This window comes from Giraffa tippelskirchi, chromosome 10 (genome assembly GCF_054371585.1).
Source record: "Giraffa tippelskirchi isolate mGirTip1 chromosome 10, T2T-mGirTip1v1.2.pri, whole genome shotgun sequence".
Taxonomy (NCBI): domain Eukaryota; kingdom Metazoa; phylum Chordata; class Mammalia; order Artiodactyla; family Giraffidae; genus Giraffa; species Giraffa tippelskirchi.
Window position 1 is genome coordinate 94,775,761 of NC_137284.1, and position 16,754 is coordinate 94,792,514.

The window sequence follows — 16,754 nt, forward strand, 5'->3', positions numbered from 1 at the left end:
ACATTCAGAAAACTAGAATCATGGCATCTGGTCCCATCACTTCATGGGAAATAGATGGGGAAACAGTGGAAACAGTGTCAGACTTTATTTTGGGGGGCTCCAAAATCACTGCAGATGATGATTGCAGCCATGAAATTAAAAGACGCTTACTCCTTGGAAGGAAGGTTATGACCAACCTAGATAGCATATTGAAAAGCAGAGACATTTCTTTGCCAACAAAGGTCTGTCTAGTCAAGGCTATGGTTTTTCCAGTAGTCATTTATGGATGTGAGAGTTGGATGGTGAAGAAAGCTGAGCGCCAAAGAATTGATGCTTTTGAACTGTGGTGTTGGAGAAGACACTTGAGAGTCCCTTGGACTGCAAGGAGATCCAACCAGTCCATCCTAAAGGAGATCAGTCCTGGGTGTTCATTGGACGGACTGACGTTGAAGCTGAAACTCCAATACTTTGGCCACCTCGTGTGAAGAGTTGACTCATTGGAAAAGACCCTAATACTAGGAAGGATTGGGAGCAGGACGAAAAGGGGACAACAGAGGATGAGATGGCTGGATGGCATCACTGACTCGATGGACATGGGTTTGGGTAGACTCCGGGAGTTGGGGATGGACAGGGAGGTCTGGCGTGCTGCTATTCATGGGGTCACAAAGTCGGACAACTGAACGACTGACCCGAACTGAATTGCTTTTCTGGGTATATTTAATATTTATATATATAGATTATATATATAATTTAATTGTATATTATGTATATAAATTATATAATTATATAAATTAATATTTATATTGTGCAATGCTAAAGAAGTGACTTTGGAACATATCTGTTGAATGTATCTATATTATTCACAAAGAGTTGGACACGACTCAGACACGACTGAGTGACTGAACTGAACTGCTTTTCTGGGTATATTTAATATTTATATATGTAAATTATATATAATTTAATTATATATGTATAAATTATATGATTAATTATAAATTATATAAATTAATATTTATATTGTGCAATGCTAAAGAAGTGACTTTGGAACATATCTGTAGCATGCATCTATATTGTTCCTAAGTTTAGTCCTGCCTTGTGCTAGATCAGATTTTAGATAGGTTTTTGTTTCTCTGGAGAGATAATATTTCCTAAAGATTAAGAGCATGAGCTCTGGAGTCAAGACTGTCTGGACTGAATTCTGGTTCTACTACCTATAGAACTAGCAAGTATATGCAATTTAGACTAATTACTTAAATCTTTAAGCCTTGATTTATTTTGCTTTTCTGAAAAATGACAATAACATAGAACCTACCTTATGGGGACTTTTTTGAGTTAAATGAGTTGATTCTAGATATAAGATAGAGTCAGTTGAATTTCCTGACAGATTTTTCAGCTTGATCAGCTGGAAGACTGTGGAGTTGGCATTGACTGGGGTGGAAAGATGCTAGTAGATCTAATGAGGGGGAGAAGATCAGTAGATCAGTTTTGGCATATAGATGTCCAGGTGAAGATGGCAGGCAAATATGAAATATTCCTCTTCTCTGTTCTTGTTTATGCAGTGGGTGGTCAAGCTTGCATTTAAGACATTACATTTCTTAGTGAGAAATTACTGTGTTTAAACAAGAATATGTATCACATGCATGAGTTAGTATTAGAAAATGATTTTGAAGATAAACCTGCTCGACATGTATGAGCTCCAACCTTTCTTAATTTCAGTAATATAGCTGCTTCTTGACAAGTGGTTGACAATCTGTCTCCTAATTGATCATTGGATGTCTTCTCCCCTTCAGTCTTGCTCTGATTTGTGTAAGTTTTATTTTTATCTCCCAGCACCAACCTCTTGGCCTCTTCCTAAGTCAAAGATCAGAGTTTTTGCCCTAATCAATTTCCAGTATTTGCTCTGAGGCAGGCAACTCAAGGCCCAGCTCCATGCATACTCCTTACTCAAAGCATATCCACCTTAGAGGCCCCAGAGAAAATAAAACATTTAAGGATGAGGTAAGTGAACCTCAAAATGTTATGGTTGAATGGACTGTGATGGGGGTGCAGTAATTGGAATGCTTGTTCCTGCTCTTATGATATTTTGGTTGGCAAGAAGAGCATAGAGGGCACCTTTGCTTGGGAAGATGCAGACATTATGTCAATTCTATGTAAGGCATTTGTCCCACTCCCAAGGCAAATGATCAATTAAATAGGCTCATGTTTTCAATTTCTACTCCCTGCCCTCTATAAAGGAAGAGCTCTTAACCTGAGATTCATAGAGCCTCATACACAAATGTGTATGTGTTTTTCCCCAAAGTTCATAGGGTACATGAGGCTCTATAAGATGTCCATGACTCAAAAAGTTTAAGATACATTGCTATAAAGAGTGTTGAGATTCTAGTTTTTAATTGAGAAGATATGTAAATAAGCCTTTATCTTTCTGTAATTGGTTTTAAGTCAAGTAGACAAGCCCTCTCAGTAAGACTATTAATAAAGGATGAAAGAGTACTTTGACAATAAACATTTAGAAGTGAGATCTAAAACAATTGGGACTTTTCTCATTAACAGAGTGGCTTTATGTTGAACAGAGGCTAATGAATCTTTTACTGTTGGTGATGATGTTTAATTTCTGTTACATACAATAAATAACAAATTTATAAAATACAAGTCTCATTGCAGAAAGGTTAGAAGAATTCTCATGTAGCAGGTTTCCAGTCAGATCACTGTAGAGAGGACTCAGCGAGCATGTTTCAGAAAGCTAATAAGAAACTTAAAGCAAGACACACCTATTGTATGATTGATTTTTTTAAATGAATATATATTAGTATGAACTATATAAATTACAAGATTCAAAGCAATGGTGCAAATGCACTGCAAAATATGCACAAAAGTAGTGACTTGGATGGAAATCTGTCGGTGCTATAAAAATACTTACAAAATAATTTTCTTTTGATTAATCTACAAGGTAGAAAGTTAAGAGTATTTACATAATTGGTTACCAGATATGTGAAAAATATACCATGCTAGAACAATCTCGTTCCAAAGTTTGAAACATAATTTCTGTCAGAAATATTCTTCATACAATGTATGAACTTATCAATAACTTTCTGGGTATAAAGTTCATCTTTATGTGACAGATGAGGATCCCTCTGAATTATATTTTGTTTAGAATTTTGTTTCAATTGGTACCTGGAAGAAGAGAGAAAGTTCTTGTTTTAAAAAACTTGTTAAGTTTTATCCCTTTTAATAATCATATCTTGTATTTAAAAGGAGTAAACATTCCCGGTCGGAGCTGCCCAGGCGGCCAGGAGTTTGGTGAAATGAAGCAACAGACAAACAATTAATCTCAAAAATATACAAGCAACTTCTGCAGCTGAATTCCCAAAAAATAAACGACCCAATCAAAAAATGGGCCAAAGAACTAAACAGACATTTCTCCAAAGAAGACATACAGATGGCTAACAAACACATGAAAAGATGCTCAACATCACTCATTATTAGAGAAATGCAAATCAAAACCTCAATGAGGTATCATTTCACACCAGTCAGAATGGCTGCTATCCAAAAGTCTACAAGCAATAAATGCTGGAGAGGGTGTGGAGAAAAGGGAACCCTCTTACACTGTTGGTGGGAATGCAAACTAGTACAGCCACTATGGAGAACAGTGTGGAGATTCCTTAAAAAACTGGGAATAGAACTGCCATATGACCCAGCAATCCCACTGCTGGGCATATACACTGAGGAGACCAGAATTGAAAGAGACGCGTGTACCCCAATGTTCATCGCAGCACTGTTTACAATAGCCAGGACATGGAAGCAACCTAGATGTCCATCAGCAGACGAATGGATAAGGAAGCTGTGGTACATATACACAATGGAATATTACTCAGCCATTAAAAAAAATACATTTGAATCGGTTCTACTGAGATGGATGAAACTGGAGCCCATTATACAGAGTGAAGTAAGCCAGAAAGAAAAACAACAATACAGTATACTAATGCATATATATGGAATTTGAAAGATGGTAACGATAACCCTATATGCGAGACAGAATAAGAGACACAGACGCATGGAACAATTTTATGGACTCTGAGGGAGAAGGTGAGGGTGGGACGTTCTGGGAGAATGGCATTGAGACATGTGTATTGTCATATGTGAAACAGAGCACCATTCCATGTTCGATGCATGTGACAAGGGCTCACGGCCGGGGCAATGGGATGATCCAGAAGGATGGGATGGGGAGGGAGGTGGGTGGGGGGTCCGGGAAGGGGAACACATGTAAACCCATGGCTGATTCATGTCAATGTATGGCAAAAACTATTACAATATTGTAAAGTAATTAGCCCCCAACTAAAATAAATAAATTTATTAAAAAAATAAAAAAATAAAATAAATATATAAATAAAAAAAAAAAAAATAAAAGGAGTAAACATGATCAATCTGATTAAAATTGGGAGCTAGAATTTACCAGATTCACCAACAAATTTGTCTTCAATTTTAATGATCAAACATCTTCTAGGGATATTTGGTTAATGTAGACCCATGTGATACCATGTTGTAGTATAAGTGTATTTTTCAAAGGCCTAATTTAACCAAAATAATATAATGTGTTGTAGTAATTATTTCTTCACATTTGTTTCAGGGGCCACACAAACTCCAAGGGCTTATGTATGCTGGCCATGGACACTCAGCTTTTACATGAATCACCACAGGTGGCCTAACCACAACCGCCAATTTATCTTCCTCTAAGTATTGCAAGGGGCTTGTGTTAAATGCTTGCTTTTGTTTTTTTTTTAATATAGGGAAATACATACAGGATGGTATTGACTACATTCTGTCTGACAGTTGGTTCTAAAGCTTTGATCAGACATTGGATTGAAACTCTGTTTCTTTACTTTATCCCTTAAAACTTGGTGACAATTCTGAGTCCAGCTGCTGGGCAGAGGGTTTCTGATAAGTCCTCAGACAAGGTGCTAGGTGTGCATTTCGCTGGAAAACAGCCCTGGGAAGCAGAATCATGGTTCCCCTCACCCCTCAGGTCTATCTAAATTTCTGGAATGGCTTTTTTATCTAAGATTTTTCTATTTGAACTCTTAATAATCACACAGGGTTATCTTATGCTATACATTGCTTCTAATTTAAATTCCTTTTTGATACTCTTCTTAGACCTTTTTTCATATGAGAGAAGAAGACAAGCATTGGATTCTTCCTTGGGACCCTCACTTCCAATAGTTTTTCATCAAAGGATACAGCCAGTATAATATAGTCTGTAGAGCATAGATCTTGACATCAGACAGATCTTGCTTCAAATCCTGTTGCTGTCAATTTGGTGCATGACCCTAAGCAAATTAGTTTAACTCTATGAGCCCTTCTAATTTCCTCATTTGTGAAATGAAGATACCTTCTTTGCCTGTTGTTGTAAAGATTGAGATCATGAATGTAATGCACCTACCATATACTTGCTTTATAGGGGATACTCATTTTGATTTGTAGTTCTGCTTTTCCCAAACTAGGGACAGACCTTTAAAGGACTGAACATTCTAGAAATGAATGTTCTAGAATGAAATGGCACTATCCAGTTAAATGATTTGGCAACTGTTTCTAGTAAGGAAGTGAAGGAACCTAACATTCAGCACTGAGCTAGATACTGGCTAGGGGCTTCTCATGCCTCTAGGGGTCAGGAGGTGTACTTTGCTTCTCAGCTCCGTCACGAATTCATCTGTAGGTGGAAATAGTATTTCCTTCTCTGCCTCATGGATTATGACAAGACCAGAATAAGATCTTGGTTGTAAATACTTGGAAAACATAAAACATTCTCTCTCTATATGCTCAGTATTTCACTAAGAGGTCTAGTATCACTGTTTTCCATCTCTTTGTATTGATCTGAGTTTATTTTCCCGTAATGTCTCTGTTAGATTGGGATTGCTTCGGTTTTCTAGGAATGAGGCACAGAGGCTCAAACAGGTGCTGGACTTTCTGTAGCGTGCTGAAAGAGGCCTCAGCATTTTTGGAAGTTCTTCGTCATACTGTCTATGTATACATAAACCTGCTGAAGATTCTTACCTGACATTCCCGATTACGTAATCCTCCATTTGTATTGATGGTGAAATCATCAGATTTTGCTTCTACTTCCTGAGAAAACCAGGATGGAATTAAGAATTAGGAATATGCTTTTTAATGTTGAAAAATAAAAAGAAATTTAAGAAGTACAGGTGATTGTTTATACAAACGTGAAAGTTGCCAAAAAGTTGGTACCTGATTGGGATTAAACTTTGAAGTACTGTAATCTTTCTTCATCAAAATATGCAAAACAGCGTCATGGATTGTTAAGAAAAATATTGAGTCCTTGACTTCATCATCAAAAAATTCACACCGTGTAAGCTTCTCAATGAAGTCATCTGAAGAGAGGAAAGAGAATAACAGAAAGAAGTTAAGTGTTTGACCATGGGTTTTTCCTTGAGGTTGGGGACTTTGAAGTTCTATTTGCAAACGTGCATTTCACTGATGTTTGGTTAAATGTTTGGGAGTTGCAGCAGTACAATATTAGTGTACCATTAGTGTACCATTAGTACAATGTCTTCTGGAACTGAAGGACATCTTTCTAATAAAATTATATGTAGAATACCTTCATGTAAACAAAAAGGATCAAATGAGAAACACTTTTAGGCAGGGGCCTTGTGGGTTAATTTCTCTTGTTAAATAACTGGAGCTTCAAAGGTGGCTTATTACTAAAAATGGAGATTCTGCCAAAATAGAAGATATAGTCATGAACCAATGTCATGGTTCTGGATTTACCAATTAGCTTACTGTAGTCCATTTTACCAAAGCTTCTGGGTACCATCAGAAAACATCTTCTTTGACTCCCTCCATTACCTCTCCAGTAATCTTTGAGGAATTACTGTTCTTGGAAGAACTAACCAGCATCATTGGCAAGGATCAGTCAATCAAATATTGCCTCATGTCTATTATATGCAAAGCTCTGGCTGGGTAGGATCAAAAGATAAAAGAGACATGAATCTTGCCCTTGAAGAAGACAGAGCACATATATACTATCTTAATGAAAAGTGTTGTAGAATCATAGAGGCAGGAAGCAATCTAATTTTTTAAATTAATGTTTTCTTGGTTCTTAAAATAATGCCTAGCATATAGTAGGTCTTCACATTGTCGAATGAATAAGAGGGGCACAGATCATGTGCTATGGAATTTCAGAGAGAGAAGGGTAAAGATTGTTTCCTCTTGGCAGGATTCTGGGAAAGTTAATGAAGCAGATACCATTTAAAAGAATGCCTAGGATTTGTAGAAAGAGGAGAAAGAGAAGGTATGAAAGTGTGGAGGTGGGGAAGTCTGTTCATAGGCAAATTTTCAACATGGACAAGACCTAGCAGTAGCTGCAGTAGAGGGAGATGAGGGCATTGTGGTTGTCAGGATGCAGGTGGCACTCAGTGAGCAAGGGTGATGATTTAGTTAAGGACCTAGAGGGATGCCAGGCAGCAGAGGCAGCAGAATGAGATGCTTTCAAGAAACCTGGGATGATGGAAGAGTAAAATTGTTTAAGATTAAAGGATTACTGAGATTAAGAGGATATTTTTAATTATAAGGAACACTTGAAACTAGAGTATATCTGTAGATTTTATGGACAGGAGCCAGTACAGAGCAAAAATTAATGCCAATTTCACACCTCCCTCAATTTCACTGGTCCTCCCCTCCCTAAAATGCTTTCTCTCAAGACACTGTCAAGACTGATTCCTTCACTTCATTCCAGTCTCTGCTCAAATGTTGAGTTTCTGGACATCCTTGATGACCTGTGTAAAATAGCATTACCCCTGTTGCTCTATGTCTCAACCCTGATTTTTTCTTCACAGCATTTATCATTACCTGAAATAGCTTTATTATCAGGCTTTGTTTATTTTCAGCTTCATTAGAAAGATTAATGGAATGAGTCAGAAAATGGGATGGGAGAACATTCTAGGGATGGACAAGGACACTGATTAGTTCTTTCAGAGGACTTAGATGAGAAATGATAAGGAGCTGGATTAAGGCTGTAGAAATGGAGAGGAAGAGACTGATTCAATATGAAATATTTATGGTGACTCACCGAATATAGAGGAATGGGGAGGAGAGATTAAAGATGGCTCCAAATTTGTACTTTGGGCAACTGGGTGGGGATGTGGTGATGTAGTGACCAAGATAGAAAAGGAGTAGTAGTTGGGGGGATGTATATATTTAGTTTTGAATATGTGTATCTTAGGTAATTGGAGGACATCCAGATGGTTGAATACATGGGTCTGCTGCTCAGAAAAAAGGCCTGAGCTGGAGATACAGTTTGTGGATTCATTAACATATAGATAGCAGTGTGGGTCGGAACCAATGTGAGATACTGCAGAGCTCTGTGAGTGGTGGGAAGGGACTCAGAAGAAAGGTCTTTCAAAAGTCAGGGAGACAGAGGCCAAAGAAAGAGCCCGCTGTTAAAGCTCCAAGAGAATGAGGCTGGGATGGGGGTGGTTGATCTTTGACAACCGGGATATCATTGATGACCTTGGCAAGGGCAGCCTCATCAGTGAAGTGAAGCAGAAACCAGGTAATTATCGGCTGCTGATTCAATGAGGCAAGGAAGAGAGTAAACAAACCTACTTTTTTAGGAAGTTTAGAGTAAACTGTGGTTACATATTCACTCCTTTGCTGCCTGTTAAACTAGGATTCAAATCGTAAAGTTAGTTATGTGTCAAGTCAAATATAAAGATGCTGTTTCTCTGCAGATTCCTGTTGGAAATCTGCAAATTAGACCTTGGTGATCATAAAAAATGCCTGTTCTTTGGAGAAGCTGTCTAGATTGAGAACTAGCAATAAAGGGATTGTCAGAAAATAAAAATAAAACAACTTACCGTCAGTTCCAACAATATACACATCTACCTGGATCCTGATAAATTCTTGCAGAATCTGTTAAAAAGAAAACAGATCTTCCTTAGGGAACAGTTTCACTTGTCAGAAACGTAAAGAAAACTATCATAATTGTGTCTTATGGTAATATGTTGGTTTCAGAGCCCTTTACATTTTGAAAAGAGATAATACTATAGAGATACTAAAATTAATAACAAGACTCTATGACAAAAAGAAATCTAAAGGGAAGAACTCTCCTCTTCAGTAAAAAGTTAAAGATGATCATTCTCGAAGGAAGTATAATGAAAAAATGTCTGCTCTGACTCACAAGAGGAACTCTGATTTAATTTTTAAACAATTTCTTCTATGGAATGATCTTTACTAGAGCTTTCTATCTATATAAAAGTTTTAAAAAACCCATAACCCATGCGTTGTTCATTATTCCTGTCCACAGTGCCTGAATGTGTCTAGCACCAAAGAATCTTTATCCATTTTCCTGGTCTCTAGGCTCAGAACAAATGCCAGTAGTGATGTGAGTAAGGTCATAAAAGGTAAGGAAAGTAGCTTGTCCCATTTACATTAATATCAATAGTGATCATTAATATCACTATTATCATCAGTAAAAACTTTTGGAGGCTCTACTGGGCTGAAGTAAGAATTAGGACCTTCAGGAAACCTAAGGCAGAGTCCCTGTCCTTTGTGCTATATGCCAAGATCAAAAAATAAATGTTATGTGTATTTTCTCCTCCAAAACAAAAATAAATAGACAAAAGCAAACAAAGCAAAGAAAAAGCAGTCTCAAAGGTCATGTGATACTAAGATTTTTTTTTTTAAAGGTTAAGTTTGAAGGAGATGAAATTAATCCTGTTTTCTAATTTTATATCCAGTTCACTATACTTAATAGATCTTAGCTCAGTTTTTATGTAGGCAGATTCCTGTTTAAAAAAAAAAGCAAGAGAGGGGGATGTGGCATTCTTAAATTTTCTTTGCATCTGTTTCTGCATTTCTGTTAGAAACTCTTAGCAACGCTGACAAACCTGTGGTAAGAAAACAGCCTACAACCTGATGGTTATAGTTCTGTTTTTTAAAATCATACGTGACACATATTCTTTCATATATCTAACTTAAGAAAAAAAGACAAATTGTTACATAGCCAAGTTAAAGCTAAGTGGCTTATGACAGATGAGGATAAAAATAAAAGGACCACTATTCTACTTTCTTGCAAGATCTCTATTTCAGGACAATTTAGATAGAACACTCACAAGGATCTGAAGCACAGCAGAATTGGAATTTAATAGGATTGTGAGCAGTAATGTCTGTAAGCATATGTTAGAAATTATATGCAGTCTCATGGGAAATGCACTTTTAAAGAGTTCTCCAAACATGCCCCACCTGCACTCCCTCCATGAAATATTCTAAGATTAAAATTTACTTCTGCTTAAGCATGTGTTATCTAAAGGGACATCCGTCCACAAATACAACTTTTTTTTTTTTTTAACCTTTAGTCACTGATTAGTTGTTTTCTTTCAGAAAAAAAGAAATTACCGTTTTGAGACCCCTCATTGAAGAAACATCAAGAAATGACACTGCTGAAAAGTCAAGAATGAGGCTGTGGAGGTTGATTTTAGGGACCACAATGTTGAGAGGAAGATTAGCATTCCAGTCTATTTGGAAAGGCAGGTCTGTGGTGTTGATAGGTTGATCCAGCTCTTCTATCTTATCATTGTCCAGCTCTTCATCAGAATCTTTAAAGCCATCAACAGTACATATAAATCCTTTCTGCAAGAGAGGATACTAACATGCATAAGAACTCTGACCAAGAAAAGCACTGAATGTCAAGGTTAACCAGGGAATTTCTGAAGCATAGAGTCAAAGTTGGATCAAGTGATGGAATTATAAATTCTTTTATTTGGAGAATAAAAATTTTCCCTGGAGAATACAATTTTAAAGAGATCCCTAAAAAAGTGACACTAATCGACACACGAAGTACCTTGTTTATCTGCCATTTCATTAAAAGGAATGGAACCAACCACTCGAACTACATTTTACTAAGCTTTTAGCCGTAATACATAGAAATGTGGGAAAGAAGCTTACTGGTGTCACTTGTAGCAGGCCTTTCTTCTGCAGTTTTCGGATTTTCTTCAAAGCCTTGTTGCGCTTGCGAAGAATTCGAAGTGGACGAAAGCCAATCTGAAAAACCCATTGCTGTGTTACAAGAATGCTGGATATTCTGCTACTTGTATAGCATAATTCTACTTATATAACCTAATTCTAGCTATAGCATAATTCTACTTAATTAAATGGGATAATTATAGCATAATTAAATGGGATAGGTTGAGGGACTGGGACATATATCAAAGATATTTACATTAAAATTAAAATTTAAATTTGCATTGAAATTCAAAATTTAACATCATTGTTGAGGGCATTGTATCAGACCTATGGTCTGCTACTCTGTGTGCAGTTACTAACATTCAAAAACCTCTGTACCATCCAGGTTTTAATCCCTAGAGTAACCACAAATGGATCTAAACTGTATTTGAAGTTTTTGTGTTTATTCCACACAACCCTTAGGGAGTTTCATTTAATTTTTTTCCCATTTGTTGAATATGAGTGGCATCTAATTAGTATCCTGCTTCTAGATATATTTTATTCTATTAGAATTTATATAATTATACTTTATAATATCTATTATATGGACTTTTATAATTTTAGTATTAGATCTGAGGGTAACCTTCATTTTTCCCTTTCCAAAACAAATGTGTTCTTACTGCAGTAATATTTAGCTCCAGAGTAATAAGTACATGTGTGCATGCTAAGTCACTTCAGTCTTGTCTGACTTTGCGACGCCATGGACTATAGCCCACCAGGCTCCTCTGTCCATGGGATTCTCCAGGCAAGAATACTGGAGTGGGTTGCCATTTCCTCTTCCAGAGGATTTTTCCAACCTAGGGATCAAATCCTCATCTCTTATGTCTCCTGCATCGGCAGGAGGGTTCTTTACCACTAACACCACCTGGGAAGCCCAGAGTAATAAGGAGGATCAAATTATATAATAAAAAACCCTTGACCAAAAAATGTAGTGAGATAAAAAGATACTAGATTAAGTGAAAAGAACAGTATCTAAAGCCAGATAGACAATCTGATCCCATTTTTGTAAAAAAAAAAAAAAGTTGGGTAGAAAGATATTTGATGCATAACAGATGACTAAAAATAATTAGGGCTTAAGGCAAGCTCTTTGCAAGGGACAGAGTGGACCAGAAGGCACGTGAAAGAGTGCTGAGCGTTTGTTTCTTAACCTTAAAGTCTGCTTTTATGTCAGCTTCTTTCCAGTCCACCAGGGACACTAGTTGTTATTTAGTGTTAAATATTCATTTATATTTTACTTATTCATGTCTCTTATAAGTATTCACTTGATATCCTGAATCTCTTCAATGATGCAGTCAAATATTAAAGACTCCTATTGTTTCTGAAGTTGATTCCCAAGGAAACTCTATAGGAGACCAACTATCTTATGGTAAATCTTTTTACTTTACAGCAATATATAATAAAAAGAGTCTCTATATCGGACCTTCTATAAAGACTCGTTTCCTAACATGTTAATGGGCCCCTTATAAGGTAGTTCCACCTGGGACAAAGGATACAAAAATGTGAACACTACCCATCTGCAGTATATGTGAAATCAGTGACCCTCCTCCTTGTTATAGAACAAGCATTTCATTCCTAGGTATCAGTGGAATTAAAAAAAAATTAATAACCCCAAACCTTACAGCATCGATAAGTTTCTGCTTAAAGAAACTGATATTTGCAAAGTAGATAGGAGATGGACATCTGAAAATCTTCACGCCTTCTGGTTCATATATCTGTAAGGCAGATAAATCATGTTAGATGGTGCCCATTAGATTTATGTTAATATTACTTAGCAAATAAGAGTAAAAAAATGAACCTTACTTCAGAATAATCTTTTCTATTCTTATAGATGTTGCTCCTTCCAACATTAGCCAGTGTGCTGCATTTGGGACTGTAGGGAAAATCAACACCAAGTGAATCATTCATGTATATTTATTAGGCCTATAAGGCTAACGCTGGTGTTTTCCTAGCATCCCAAAGCAGGCTCACTTATCCAAAATTTAAAGGTTGGAGAATTCTCATGCCATCATGCTCTGGAGGACAAACACCTTGTTTGACTGACCCTCCCACAGCTCCAAAACTGTGCCTCCTCCCCATCTCCCACATCCAGTTTACCAAGCACTTCCATATGCCTTTGCCATTTTGATTGTGAACATTACAGTTATTGAGTGAAATAAGGCAGATACAATCACCTTGTTGTATAGATGAGAACATGGAGAAGTATTATGACTTGCCTACAACCACTCAATTTGTCTCTTATGTTTGGTAAGTCACCAAGAAATGAATGAAAATATAAGTGAATAGAAGAGTATGGAACATCTCAATGTAAATGTATTCCATCAGTCCATCAAACTTAAGTATGATGACACCTTCTGTTCTAGAACACCTTAGATCCCAAGAAGCCTTCTCTCTCTGTCACGTCATATAATCCATCAAAGGGTGAGTGACCACATGGTGGTGATATTATATAACAGATTTAAGAATCCAGAAGATGTTTGGATGGGAAATCTGCTTGAATTCTGTTAAAAAATCAAGACTTCTAAGTGGCTTTTGTGGCATTTTAGGTTGAAAGGGGCCTTTGAAAAGATCTCTAATCCAGCTCCACGATTTCCAGGTGGGAGTCCAATCTAACAACCTGCCCAGAGGAAAAACCCTCCCTCAGACACAGAGAATCTCAGAATCTTCTCAGGAACACTTGCTCTGTGTTGAACAAGTCTGAGGCAAAGACAGTAAACTTGCTCAGAATTACTTCCAGTTTACAGCTAGGTAAACAGACTCAGAGATTTATGATTTCTTTGAATTGTCAAAGAAGGAAGCAGACCAACAACTGGTGGGATTCGGCTGATGTTGTAAGGTTGGGCCATCTTTTGCCTTCAGGCCTTGGAGTGAGGCAGAATAGACTGGCCAATCTTCTTTTCTTTTCTTTTAGTGGGGTGGGGTGTGCATTGTAAGGCTAGTGGGATCTTAGTTCCCCAACCAAGAATCAAACCCACACCCCCTGCATTGAAAGTGCAGAGTCAACCACTGGACCACCAGGGAAGTCCCAGTCTGGCCAATCTTGATAGATTTGCATACCTATCAACTAAACTGCTTTTCCCCTAACCAGTGACAGGTTTTTTTTCTCCTCTGACCCGGGCAAGTCAAAGCCTGCAAGGATGCAGACCACAATGAGCACTTACAACTGAGTCCTGAAGACGATAGTCAGGAGCTGGAATGCCACGCTAGCTGCCAGGCCTAAACCGAGCCCCAGGACAACGGCAAAGATGAAGGTCATGACCCAAATGAGCTGTCAAAAAAAAGCAACACAAACACTACTGTTTACTACTCTGATTCAAATACAGTGTCCTAGGTTGAGAGCTATAAGAAAGCATGAACTTCTAGGGCCTAAAGCAGAGGTCAGGAGTACACAGTAGAAGGGAGCTGCCTTCTGGTCATTTCTGCTGGCTTAGGTTCAGAAGCCGCAGAAGCACAAGCAAATCTTTTCAAAAATTCCAAGAGAGTGTATTCATTTTCTAATCCCATCCCTGAACCAGTTAAGGAAATGACTGAATCTGTCCCAGCTAAAATTCCAGAACCAGTTGCTGTTTGTTATTAATCAGTAGAATCTGGACTAATCTCTTACTTTTGGTCTGCTGATTTAATTAAAGGCTACTATCTCTGCCAGGGGCTTCCCTGGGGGCCCAGCTAGTAAAGAATCTGCCTGCAATGCAGAAGACCAGTGTTCGATTCCTGAGTCAGGAAGATGCCCTGGAAAAGAGAATGGCTACCCACTTCAGTATTCTTGCCTGGAGAATTCCATGGACAGAGGAGCCTAGTGGGTGGGCTATAGTCCATAAGGTCAAAAAAAGTTGGACATGACTGAGCGACTAACACTTTCATCTCTACCAGACTCCTAGCATGCCCAAAAAGTGTAAAAGTCCCTAACACTGATCTAGCAGCAGCAAAACTAAACCTGGCTTATTACTTTATGCTTGTTAAGAACCATAGACTGTGTTAACAAGCCTTTTTACACCACAGACTTTGACCCTGATATGATTAGGGACACAGCTTCTCAGAGCAAGGCTTGCTGAGAGTGAGGGGAGCCTTTACAAAGTGTTTCCAAAAGGAATGTTCAGAATTTGAGTTCTTCATAGATTCTTTGGACACTGCCATATGAGGTAATGAAGAACAGGAGCAAAGAATACCCTAAGATTCAGAGAGTTTCTGTGGCATTAGAGATGACTACAAGAATTTTGAGAAGAGATCTAAGAAGTTCTCTCTTTGTGCTTCATGGGCTATTTCCTACTTGTAAGTAACTCATCCTTTTACATTAAAATCCCAGAGAATAATCATCAGAGTGTGCAGTTTCAAGACAGCACATAAAACAAACTCAGGTTATTTGCACAGGTAGATAGAAACAAAATTTCCCTTTGTTTACAATATAAATACACATTTTACATCAGCATTAAAATGCGATTCCAATTCCTCTCTCAGATAATATCACCTCTACTTACACAATCATACTTATCCTTTCGCCACAATCTTCGTATTTCCACGAACTGCATCAGCATTCCTTTCAAGTTTCCAAGGGCTAAAGCTGCCAGGACAGACTGTGGAAAACATGAAGAGCAGATGTACTTTGAGATAATCCAATAACCATATAGAAGCAAAGGTGAAGGCTGTAGATAAGTGAATCCTTTCAAGGGCCTCAAAGCCTATCAAACGATACACCCTTTTCCGGTGTGCAATGCCATGCATAGCACAGCAAGCCCTGGAACTCTGACCTGTCCCCAGGTATGATTTTGGCTCCACCACAGTGACAGGGACATGCCATCTGATAGCACTTACTCATCTGTACCTGGGGACAGAGGAAGGCAGATCTGAAGACCTGTGACTGAAAGCAATTCTTCCTAATCAGAGATAGTCTAGTGTATGTCTATTTACTGTAGTAGAGAGGGGTGTTGCTCTTTGTTTAAAAAAAAAAAAAAAACTCAGGGAGCTTGGGGGTCTTGGAATAGAATTCAAAGCTTCAATTCAATCCAGTTCAGTCACTCAGTTGTGTCCAACTCTTTTCAACCCCATGGACTACAGCACACCAGGCTTTCCTGTCCATCACCACCTCCTGGAGCTTGTTCAAACTCATGTCCATTCAGTTGGTGATGCCATACAACCATCTCATCCTCTGTCATCCCCTTCTCCTCCTGCCTTCAATCTTTCCCAGCATCAGGGTCTTTTCCAACGAGTCAGTTGTTTGCATCAGGTGGCCAAAGTACTGGAGCTTCAGCTTCAGCATCTGTCCTTCCAGTGTCAATGTACTGGTTTTGATATTGCAGTGTAGCTGTCTAAGATGCCACCCCTGTGGGAGCTGGATGAAGGGTTCATAGAACTCTGTACAATAAGCCTCCTGCTTTGGGAAATGCAAGTGCGACTTGCAGAAGAGAAATGTTATTTTTTTCTTTTCATTAATTTGCACCTAGTCAGTATTCCATGGAAAAACAATTTGAAACTAGGTAAATAACAAAGGGGCTTCCCTGGTGGCTCAGTGGCAAAGAATCTGCTTGCCAATGAGGAGACTCAGGTTCGAACCCTGGATCAGGATGATTCCCTGGAGAAGGAAATGGCAACCCACTCCAGTATTCTTGCCCGGGAAATCCGATGGACAGAGGCTGGCAGACTACAATCCATGCGGGCCTCAAAAGAGTTGGACTTAAACTACTTAGTGACTACTTAGTGACTAAACATCCACAAATAACAAGGACCTACTGTATAGCGCAGGGAACTATACTCAGTATCTTGTAATAAGAGAG

At 38.1% G+C, this 16,754-nt stretch overlaps 1 protein-coding gene and 1 long non-coding RNA gene across 2 annotated transcripts in view; one reads left to right on the forward strand and one right to left on the reverse strand.

Annotated features, from left to right (window-relative positions):
- Nucleotides 1–2,568: 2,568 nt before the first annotated feature.
- SLC26A3 (solute carrier family 26 member 3) overlaps nucleotides 2,569–16,754 on the reverse strand; it is a 30,173-nt gene continuing 15,987 nt past the window's right edge. Inside the window, exons 12-21 of the mRNA XM_081535988.1 lie at nucleotides 15,462–15,557; nucleotides 14,148–14,254; nucleotides 12,790–12,859; nucleotides 12,609–12,701; nucleotides 10,933–11,028; nucleotides 10,384–10,617; nucleotides 8,844–8,898; nucleotides 6,217–6,359; nucleotides 6,025–6,093; nucleotides 2,569–3,150 (exon numbers count right to left, since the gene is read on the reverse strand). Coding sequence (XP_081392114.1) covers nucleotides 3,127–3,150; nucleotides 6,025–6,093; nucleotides 6,217–6,359; nucleotides 8,844–8,898; nucleotides 10,384–10,617; nucleotides 10,933–11,028; nucleotides 12,609–12,701; nucleotides 12,790–12,859; nucleotides 14,148–14,254; nucleotides 15,462–15,557 — 987 coding nt within the window. The 3' untranslated portion in view covers nucleotides 2,569–3,126. The remainder of the gene's footprint in view (nucleotides 3,151–6,024; nucleotides 6,094–6,216; nucleotides 6,360–8,843; nucleotides 8,899–10,383; nucleotides 10,618–10,932; nucleotides 11,029–12,608; nucleotides 12,702–12,789; nucleotides 12,860–14,147; nucleotides 14,255–15,461; nucleotides 15,558–16,754) is intronic.
- Nucleotides 5,589–9,258, forward strand: LOC145524179 (uncharacterized). The gene is made up of 2 exons (XR_014067276.1): nucleotides 5,589–6,395; nucleotides 8,718–9,258. It is a non-coding gene; the product is annotated as an uncharacterized LOC145524179 (long non-coding RNA).